The 10,399-nt window shown below is 33.7% G+C and overlaps 2 protein-coding genes across 3 annotated transcripts; both read right to left on the bottom strand.

Annotated features, from left to right (window-relative positions):
• Positions 1 to 1,251: 1,251 nt before the first annotated feature.
• On the bottom strand, positions 1,252 to 2,649 carry LOC122602218 (putative RING-H2 finger protein ATL21A). The gene is made up of 2 exons (XM_043774930.1): positions 2,039 to 2,649; positions 1,252 to 1,725 (listed from the first exon to the last, which is right to left on the bottom strand). Exons 1-2 carry the CDS (start codon positions 2,619 to 2,621, stop codon positions 1,592 to 1,594), a joined length of 717 nt encoding a protein of 238 aa, XP_043630865.1. The 5' UTR covers positions 2,622 to 2,649; the 3' UTR covers positions 1,252 to 1,591.
• Positions 2,650 to 4,722: 2,073 nt separating this feature from the next.
• Positions 4,723 to 9,739, bottom strand: LOC122600157 (mitochondrial substrate carrier family protein B-like). Of its 2 annotated transcripts, XM_043772826.1 has the most exons (8): positions 9,314 to 9,739; positions 8,095 to 8,271; positions 7,822 to 7,971; positions 6,890 to 6,991; positions 6,552 to 6,622; positions 6,406 to 6,473; positions 6,061 to 6,296; positions 4,723 to 5,114 (listed from the first exon to the last, which is right to left on the bottom strand). In XM_043772826.1, exons 1-7 carry the CDS (start codon positions 9,527 to 9,529, stop codon positions 6,061 to 6,063), a joined length of 1,020 nt encoding a protein of 339 aa, XP_043628761.1. In that variant the 5' UTR covers positions 9,530 to 9,739; the 3' UTR covers positions 4,723 to 5,114. The 2 variants fall into 2 exon arrangements, with proteins under 2 accessions (XP_043628761.1, XP_043628760.1); XM_043772825.1 differs by lacking the exon at positions 4,723 to 5,114 and having other exon boundaries at positions 5,726 to 6,296; positions 9,314 to 9,738.
• Positions 9,740 to 10,399: the final 660 nt, after the last annotated feature.

A 10,399-nucleotide genomic window follows, 5' to 3' on the forward strand; every position in this document is an offset into this window, starting at 1 on the left:
TCGAGTAGTTTTATGAGAAAGTCAAAATACACAATTGGCTTACACAATCAGTCTTCGTTATTTATAGATCAACAATCTTCTAATACATGGTTTTCCCACTTATAGAGCCCATATAAATCGTTATGTCACAAACAACTGCCATATAAAATGGCCGACTTGTCGTGATTTTACCGGTTCTATAAGTAAAAAATTATCTCTATTTATAAACAAAAAATGTTAAAGAAAAGAAGACCTAAAGATAAAGTATATTGATTTTCCAATGGCTGAATAATATGGACTATGAGCGAAAGAAAACTAGAAAAGGTACTAGTTTGGCTGCTTGGCATGTATTTTTGTGTAAAGGCCCAGCCCAATAGTAATCAGGCCTTCGCCAAACCAAATGGACCAAATTGTTTGTCTAGGAGATGATTTAAGTTTTTGAGACCTTATGTGAACAAACAAGACACTCTGTCTTTGGACCACTTGATAATGGTTAAAAAGAGTTATTGTTAGAAAAATATAATATCATTTTTTCTCTAAGTTTAACTTGCTAACTGAAAATTCCAGAGGTAAATTAATTGAAGCCTTTGAGTTAGCTACACAATTTGATGAAATGGTCATATATGTACCGTGGCTACCCACCACACCATCTTATATATAACACACGTTCTCATAGCTCTTGACGTTCTCTTATTATCTCGGTACCTGATTTGAATGGCGAAGCCTATACTCATGGATTCACTTGTTAACTGTAATTCAAAGATGTGTAATTCACTTTATGAGCAGTAATAGTTTGTACTTGTAGAGTATGACTAACTTTAAAACATATACAAAGATTGAAAGGGAGAAAGTTAGCCTTGTGAGCTAAGTAATACAAAAAGAGCTTGCGATTGTGATATTGACAAGACAAAACTTTTTAGGAGTGGAGTATGAAGATTATTTCTTTACTTAACTCTCTAATTTCCCACCCATTTGATTTATATCCTTTCAACAATTTATGTTCTAGTACATAGTAGAATGAAACGAAGAGATATATTATGATAATAATAAATACTAGTTGACAAATAATATAAGAGTTGAAATGATTTTTTTTTTTTTTTTTCATCTAGAACTAGAATGAAGTTCATGACTATGATTATAAGTTTATAACTCTTTATTGGGAAAGAAGAAAGAAAAAGCAAAAGATACTAAGAAAAGAAAAAGGTTAGTGTAGTAATAATAAGTTCGCACTTTTAGGTTTTTCTATGATTTGTATTCAATTAACAAGTTCGCAAGCTTCACAACAATTCCTTAGATTCCAAATATCTAACAATCACATCACGTGTTAAAATCCATGCTGCAAAATTTAAATATTTCAAGACTACAAATACTATGAATACCCCCCATCTTTTTTACTACAACTTGTGATAATTTCTGTTACAAAGGTGTAACATCTGTGTAAAATCTCTAAGACCATAGTCTCTTTTTGTATCTATCTACTCCGAGAAAGGAATAATAGCACTATATACAATTTTGTCTATACTATCAAGTTACTAAATTGGTTGTGCTCATTGTCTACTTCTGTCACACAACAAGGAACCCATCCAGACTCGTTACGACGTTGAAAAGACGATCACAAATTTTCAAGGTCTCCAAGTAATCTCTCCCAATCATGTTCCTGAGGATGTGATTTCTTCAAATAATATGCCTTTACACTTGCTAATGTGACAACCACCAAAATTATGACCAAAATCGCGATACTTAACCCTGCGAAATTAAAATAAAATAATAATCAGAGTCAAATTCAGTCCAGAATACCTAAATATTTGGATAGTGACTTGAATATACAATCAGCATTATTAACCATCTCGTTTGCCCAAAAGAGGAGGTTTGACTTTTAAAGTCAAACAAACACTATATCAAGTTATCAACTTCAAAATTCACAATCTTGAATTATCTAAAAGTTATATCATGATAAATAAAGCAGAAATTTAAATCATGAAAATATTGAAAACAAAAATGTTGACTTTGACTTCAAAAGTAAAAGCAAAAGTCTTTGGTTAATTTCCTTAGACATTACCTTCTCCAAGAGATTGTAAACCAAACCACCCTCTTTTATCTTCTGCAAAATCTTTAAAACTATCCGACTCCCACGTCAAATCTAGACCGAAACTATCATCAGAGACGTAAGAACTATACGCAAATGGAATCGAGACGGTTTTCATAACCTCACAACCACTTGGAACATCTAAAGGTGACTTTTCAACATAAACATGATGTTTAGCACCACTTAAACAAGGCACTTGTTCTAAAGAACCCGAAAGACTACCCGAACAATTCAAATACGTATAGTTTTCAACAACATGGTAATACCGAAAAGGTGTGGAAGAAAGATCAAGATTCAAGAACACTTCAAAGACACAATCTTTCGGGTCGTACAGAGTAAGTTTTCCGTGATCATATGAGATGGACTTCACACCCAAATCACCGAAATCGCGAAAACTTATCATGGTGTGATTGTTTTTGCAAAATGAGTTGACTTTGAAAGGAAAATGAATATGGGGTTTATCATGGTTGCATATTTGAGAAATGGGTTTGCTTTCAAGAACTTGAAAGAATGTAAAGATCAAGAAAATGAGAATCAAGAATTTGCAAGATTCCATTTGAAATGATTGAATTGAATTCAAGAAACTTGAGGGGAAAAAATTAGAGGTGAAATGGGTATAGAAAAAGATTAACTTGTTGGATACTTTTAATAAGGAGTAGAAGTTTGTTCAAAAGTCTGCTGTCATTTTTGAAGAGTTATTTAACTGCTTTCTAATAGGGGAACCGAGTCAAGAAATATGGAGTACAAGTGGTTATGTTATAATTGTAGAGAAAAAAAGAATAATATTTCATTTTGTTTTTATATTGGGTTTGCTTAGTGTAGGGAACAACATAAATTGGGGGCAAAAAGAAGAAAATGTGCAACTTTTCTTTTCTGGTGGGGAAATTTCGTGTTGAAAACTTCTTTTGTTTGGCCACCTAGTGCTAAAAGTCTTCTTAGTTACTTGAAGTATAAAATAGGGAATTGTAGTTTCACTAGTTTGTAGACTTGTAGTCAAGGACCTGTTTTTATGTGACATACATATCTCTTCAGTATAAACTTTTCGATGGAAATACTCGTATCTCTTTTCCATCCATACTAGCACAGAGTCATGTATATCAGCTTGCATAAGCTGTAAATATATTACACATTTATAATATCATATTGACATGTAGGGGTGAGATTGGGTCGTTTTTAGCCTAAGACCAAAACCCGAACCGATGTTTTCGGTTTTTGAAAACTAGAAACCGTTAGATTCGGTTTTCATTCGGTTCGGTTTGTCGGTTTATTGGTTCGGTTTGAGTCGGTTTTCGGTTTCTAATGTGTTTATATCAATATACATATGTAGATATATTTGTTTACATCAATATGCATATGTACGTTTCTATTATTGTATATCTAAATACATATTTTCATCTATATATGAATACAAATAGTTGTGTATTCTGTACATACACTATAATTACAAATACTGTTGTAATTGGACATTGAAGGTGCCAACGATTCTTAATCTGAAATGTGAGTTTTTTTAATACAACATCTATGGAAAGTTTGGTTCTTTGAACATTATTCCTTTACATTTTAATATTCAGTACATTAGTCAAATTTTTATATACATAAACACTATATTTATTAATTCATAGACACATTACATTTATGGTTAAGCAAAATTTACGAACACTAGTAATAGATATAATATAAGATGATATAAATATAAAATAAATTAAGATATATCTTGATTCGGTTCGGTTTGGTTTTGACTATCGGTTTTTACATATAAAACCAAAATCCGAACCGATTCGTTCGGTTTTTGAAAAACCAAAACTAAACTAATCCGTTGGGTTCGGTTATTGGTTTTTTGGTTTCGGTTTTATCGGTTTTTTTTTTTTTTGGTTTTCCGGTTTGGTTTTTGCTCACCCCTATTGATATGTTACTGTCAAGTATCTTTTCTATTATACAGCAATTGGAAAATAGAAAAATCTAAACCAGTTTGTCTATTATGCCAACATTTGGACTATGGACACTTTTTGTTGTACCAAACAAAACGTCCATTGTATATTTAAAGATACGGAAAAGTTAAATTTTAATTCCATGACATGTCAGTTGTCTCATTTTTATTTTATTCTAGATTTCTAGCATTATTTTAACATGTGCCGGCTCTTATCCTTAAAATACATTCAATAAACATTATAAATCAACCTTAGCAAATCAATTTAATAGCTCAATAAGCATCCGTTTTACATGCTTGAGGTCTCAAATTTGAGACATATATTAAGGAGTTTCACAAATAAAGCCCTCAAGTGAAATAGGTTTAACGCTTTATCCCAATTAATTGTCGTGTCTTCGGACGGTTTAGTTGGGGTTTCTCCTTCTACTAGTGATTGAGGGTGAGAGGCTCTCCAACGCGGACCCAGTTAAAACAACGTAAAGTAATCCCTATTGCGAGCGAATGATCCATATCTTTAAAAAAAAAAAAAAAAAAAAAGGAAAAGCAAAAAAAAAAAAGGTTTATAACATGATACATATAATCCACTCAAATTTTTTTCTTCCAATCTCTTCCAGATACGATGATTTGTCATATGTTATATGGTTTGTAACATGTCATATTGTCATGTGAAGTAAATTACATTTCCTTTACGACAATTATGAAAGAGAACCTGTATTATCATTTGAAATTATTACATCTGAGTTTATAAAATGACTTTTTATTTGTGCAACACTTACGTATCTTTTATATGAATTCATGCTCAAAATTGCGCCGTGGCTAAGAAACAGACATGATATATGCAGTTTGATTGTCGATAAGTTTCTATATTAGTCTTTAGAATTGATTGTTTGTAATCTAAGGTGGATGATCTTTAACAAACAAAAACCATATACAACGTCGCAAACCATAATTACTTCTTGCCAGACTGATGACCCATCCATGCATTGCTCGCATCCATGCTTCACGAATGTTACACAACTTTGTTATGCATCCGAAAGAAGAGTGTCACCATGATATTTATTCGAAAGACGCTTCATGAATGACCAGAATTCTGTAAGAGACTGTCCAAAGGGTGTAGATTACCTACAGATGAACGCGGGGCAAGTTATGGTTTCTACATTAAACACCACATTGGTTGGGTACTCATGCGTAATCTATTGTAGCAACACGAGTTGGGAAATGCTAGTCGTTATATATTTTATGTCATGTTCCAATTCTTACTAACATCATTTCAGAACAATCTAAAACAATTACATACAGTAAGTAATACTAATGAAGTCGAATCCTGATCAACAGTATTTGTCATGCTATAAACTAAAACTTGTTTATTAATTTATGCAAGACTATGAAACTAGCTCATCCACCAACTCATCGGAAATTTCCCCTAAAATGGACACTTATATTTCTACATATTAAAGATATCCCTGAAGGCCTGAATAGATCTGTTCCAAGACACTCACCTCTGATTGTTGAATGGTCAAACTTCCCATTGTATAGATACGACTACTCGACTAGAACGAACTTGCAATGCAGGAAACACCTTACAAGAAGCTTATAAGCTTCCACTACAGTAAACTGGTACTGGCAGGCGAAATTTATTCAATAGACAAAACTGATGGAGATTCTTTTGCAAACAATAACTAATAACGAATAATAAACAAAAAATTATAGCATATCGTATCAAAAGGTAAGTATTCCTCGAGTGAAATTTAAAAATGGAAGTTTGTCATTTCTAATTCCATATAGTGATTAATTTTCTATCTTTTGCAAATCTTCGCTTCAAATAGAAGAAAGAGAGAATAAACACAATATATAAAAGGTTTTGGAAATTCTACATCTAACCTAAGGATACTCTGAAATTGGGACAAGGCATATCTAGATCTACAACCTGTACAGGAAGTCAGGAAAAATTTAACTCTGGGCATCAATGACAACATAGCCTGCTTGTGTAACCTACCAAAAACACAAGTCTCTTTCCATATCAGGTTTTTATGAAAACCGGTACTAAATAGCTAGAATTGGAATAAACCTATAAAGACGTATCAGATAGAAGCTTCTTGAGTGTCTCATATGTCATGAATACGATTCCTACACCAGGGACAACTTTGTAATACTCTGGAAGAATCCCTCTATAAAGACCACGTAAGCCTTCGTTCCGCATGATCTGCCCAAGTGTTCCAAGGAACCCAGTATTGTAAACACGGGGCCGGCCACCCACTCCATCCAACTGCTTCCTCCTCCTTACAAGATCTATTGGAAAAGTTGCTGCAAAAATAGGGTATAAAGTAAATATTGGAAAAATCATCAAACAAGAAGTCAACTAATTCATATTTATGAAGAAACCCCATACCCGTTATTTATTAGACAAACTCACCTGTTGAAGAAGCAATGCCAGAGAGACTGCCACAACCAAGACTGACCAATACACTGGAATCATCCGGCCTATAACTTCTAGTATTAGCATTGAGTTGCAAAGATATTGCAATAAAAATTCTTAGTTGATAAGAGCAAAGTGTCTACCTATGAGATGTCCACTGCGACCTCAAGCTTTCATAAACAGAAAAGCTGATAGCAATACTCGGTCCAACACCCTGCACGGATTACAGTATACAGCTAAGCGCATGTAAATCTAGAGGTGGTAACAAAAGTAGATGACAAAGCAATTTTCGGTGCATGCCAAACTGGTTGGGTTTACCCGATTATTTCTTTGACCGATTTCTTATTCAGATATACCTTTTTTGGCTTCTTGAACCAATAAAGATAAACAGACCCTGAATCAATGCATTCCTAGACAAATGGATTGAAATTGCTGCATCTAACATAATGTGTAACAGAAGATATACAAGCAAGAAAATTACCAATAAAGTTGCTCCAAGTCCCTTGTACAAGCCAAAAAATCCCTCATCTCTGCAAATTGTACGGAATGCATGCGAGATTCCATTATAATATATTCTGCTTCTCTGCAGCAAAATAGAGAAAAGGTAAGACTGTAGTCCATACAGATATACAGTGATATGTAATTCAACCATACACTCTAAATAAAGGTCAATTAAGTACACAGTATCCAAGAGCAGATATAAACAATACTAAACAAAAACAGTGTTCAAAAACTGGATTAAGCGTGGCGTAGGCAGTCAGAGGAGCACAAAAATTGGAAATTTAACCGGTTTAGCTCAGGCAAGGAGAACTTACGTGCTACAACCGGATCCATCTTCCAAATTCCATGCTCCGATCTCATCTCCCGAGTTCAGATATGATCTTGAAGTTATGATTTTGTCATGTGAATTCCGATTTCAAATGGAGGTCGAAAAATCAAGAGACTATTGCGCAATTGAGTAAATTTGAATCACATGTGATCAAGTTCAAGAAGATAAAACCAACTGTATTTTATTGAAAGGTTTCTTTGCTCACATATATGACGGGAATTAATGAACAAGTTCAAGAATGACAAACATTATACTCCCTATCTTTTGCATGTTCACTAGTTGCAACTTGTCACAAAAATTGACCGATTGTTTATTGGCGAGCCTAATTTGTTTTTTTTTTTTTTTTTTTGTAATTCTAACATTAAAAGCTATTATATATCAGACGCTATAGGTAGGTAGCTTATCGCATCTGCTTAATCATCCATTAATCCCTGTCTAACTGACTAAGAGCTAAACACTTGATCAAATGCCTAGCCCCACCTAATGCTTTCTAGAACACTGATGAAAAGAACATCAATAGATGTGAATAACCTTAAACAGGTAGAAAAAAACTATAACCGGAAAACTTTGTAATCTTTTCACACCTGGGCTGAAAGACGTGTCCTGACAAGATCTAGAGGATATGTGGCTGTAGCAGCTGTTATCCCTGACATTCCACCGCCTACAAAGTGCACACAAGCATCTGCAGCTGCATTGCCACTATTATTCCCTATACCTGGGATAGACTTTAGCAACTGCAAATGACAAAAGAAACAAGTTAATGGCTATACTACAACTTACCTTGAGAGCAACACTATACAGAGCAGAACACTAAATTATATAATAAAAAGACTAATAAATGAGGAGAAATAACCCACTTTTTTGTACTGCTCGTAGGCATGGAAGTTAACAGCTGTGTAAGGAAGGCGATGAGCAATAGTAACCAAATTTCCTTTCCAAAAGGCTCTAAAACCCTCTTCATTAACAATACGCAGTGCCTCATTCCATATACAAGGCTTGCTCAACATTGACACATCAGAATGCATACCTTGTACCTACATATTTTCAACCAGCAAATTAAGAATGGCACTAGTACATCTTACTGAAGGTTATGTAGCGAATTCCAAACAAATGGTACAAACTAAACCAAGGAAACATCTTAGAGTATGCATGACAAGACTGATAGCAGCATAAACAGATGTAACTTATAAGCATGTGTATCCGATCTATATGAATGGCACAAACAAATTTCCTTCATTTGGTAGAAATAGGGCAAGTTCCAAGCAAGATACACAATATCTTTACGTCATAGTTGATCACAAAGTTCACAATACGGCAACTCAGGCACACTTGCATGTTCACTAATTTATTGTAAAACCATTTTCCGTTCAGTTTGGATCTCATCATTCTTAATGCTAAGGTTATGTGTAAGATGAAACAATGCCCTCGAGTAAGTTAAAGATCCTGTTCTTCATTCTTATTAATGAAGGTATCTAGTATCAAACTACATGGTAATATAGACCACCTCAAAATGGAAGGTTTCAAAGCTTCAAGATTTCAAGATCATTCACCTAAGCAACTAGTGGGTGTCGTAATGTCATGTATATGTTGAAACTAATGATAAGTCGATAAGTATAAGTTACCTATATTCAATGTCGTTAAAAAGTTCTACGCTTGCAACTGGTTTTACCGACAATGCTACTTTTTTTATGCAAATACACTTAATGCATACTTAGGTGATTCAGATCGGTACAGCCTAGTTCTTTTCAATAAACTCGTTTCCATTCAGTTCTTCAAAGACAATATAGGGCGGTGTTTTCCTTAGCCGATTTGGTTTCGTCTTATCTTCAGTAAGCCCATCTTATTTGTGAATTAACTTTCAGTTTCAAGTCATGATAAATTAAGCCAGAAAATAATCCAATTTTAATAAGCCGAACCCAAATAAGCCAATATTGCTTAAAAACTAAGCTAACCCAAAATTTATACAAAAAAGCATATATGTATAATTGTATATTGTTACAATAACAATAATTAATTCTTAAAGGAAGTGAAAAAATACAGAAATAAAAATAAAAAAATTAAATAAATAGAAAATACCTGGAAGAGAATAGTGAGACGAGCGAGTGGTGCCGTACATGTTTTACTAAAAGCACCGGCAACACCTCCGGCAATTAGCTGTGGTACGGCGCCGATATCGGCAGACTGTCGATTTTGATGACGTGGAGACGACGGCGGTGGTTGTAAAAACTTAACGGCGGTTTTATCGTCAACAACGCCGTGGGTAGACATCGGTGGTCCTACCTGTGCTTCCATTCACACATACACACACAATTAATTCAAATTGAATTGAATTTTGTGTGATGGAAATATTTATTATTCTTAATATTTTTATTATAAGAATATTTTTGGGTGAAATTTAGTTTTAATTTTATTTTAGAAAGGTTTGATTTGATTTTGGATTTTTGGTAATGGAATAATATGGAAATGGGGGAAAATTAGAAACCCTTGTAAAACCCTAATAATAATAATAAGAGTAAAATAAAAATAAGAATAAGTATATGGGTGGATTGCTTGCATAGGAATCTTTTATTTTCTAGGGGCGGGGGTTTGGTATGAGGTTTTGAAAGTAGGGGTTTAAAGTAACAATAAACTGAAAAAAAAAAAAGGATAGTCCAGTTGCAGATTCAGGCCCAATATGCATATGGGCTGGTTTCCTTTTATCATTTCAATTATATTGGGATCATGATTTCAAAATGTAAACACTTTGTACAAATTGTTATAACGTGTATCGAACTTTAATTCTATGTATTGTATATATGAACTTTTAAGTCTTGTACACTGTATGTATCCGAGTATCCGACTAACCAAAATCTTACAGGTGTCAAGGCAGCCACATATAATGCGTAAGATTTGGAAGTCCTGCATATACAATGGATATGAAGACCAATACATTGAAATTGGTTTGATTTCAGCCCACTTAAATGGAGTAAAGAACGATAATGACGGTTCAAGTGATGCAGTCATGAAGTTTTACTCATTAAAAGAAAGTTCAAACTTTGGCTGGATTTATATGACCTATTTTACTCTATAGTAGCCCTTTTAGTTGTTTGGGGAGCTCAAGTTGGTACCCGAAATGCGCGATAAGAAAAAAGTACAAAATATATTGCGTTTATGACAAGATTA

The sequence above is a fragment of the Erigeron canadensis genome, chromosome 5 (genome assembly GCF_010389155.1).
Source record: "Erigeron canadensis isolate Cc75 chromosome 5, C_canadensis_v1, whole genome shotgun sequence".
In the NCBI taxonomy this organism is placed as follows: Eukaryota; Viridiplantae; Streptophyta; class Magnoliopsida; order Asterales; family Asteraceae; genus Erigeron; species Erigeron canadensis.

What these genes read in the sequence shown, in the direction of transcription:
- LOC122602218 (XM_043774930.1), bottom strand. Translation starts at nt 2,621, where the DNA reads ATGGAATCTTGCAAATTCTTGATTCTCATTTTCTTGATCTTTACATTC. An exon ending in TTTACAATCTCTTGGAGAAG is followed by an intron (nt 1,726 to 2,038) that starts GTAATGTCTAAG and finishes TTAATTTCGCAG; the next exon opens with GGTTAAGTATCGCGATTTTG.
- LOC122600157 (XM_043772826.1), bottom strand. Translation starts at nt 9,529, where the DNA reads ATGGAAGCACAGGTAGGACCACCGATGTCTACCCACGGCGTTGTTGAC. An exon ending in GGACACGTCTTTCAGCCCAG is followed by an intron (nt 6,992 to 7,821) that starts GTGTGAAAAGAT and finishes ATTTTGCTGCAG; the next exon opens with AGAAGCAGAATATATTATAA. An exon ending in TCGCAGTGGACATCTCATAG is followed by an intron (nt 6,474 to 6,551) that starts GTAGACACTTTG and finishes TAGAAGTTATAG; the next exon opens with GCCGGATGATTCCAGTGTAT.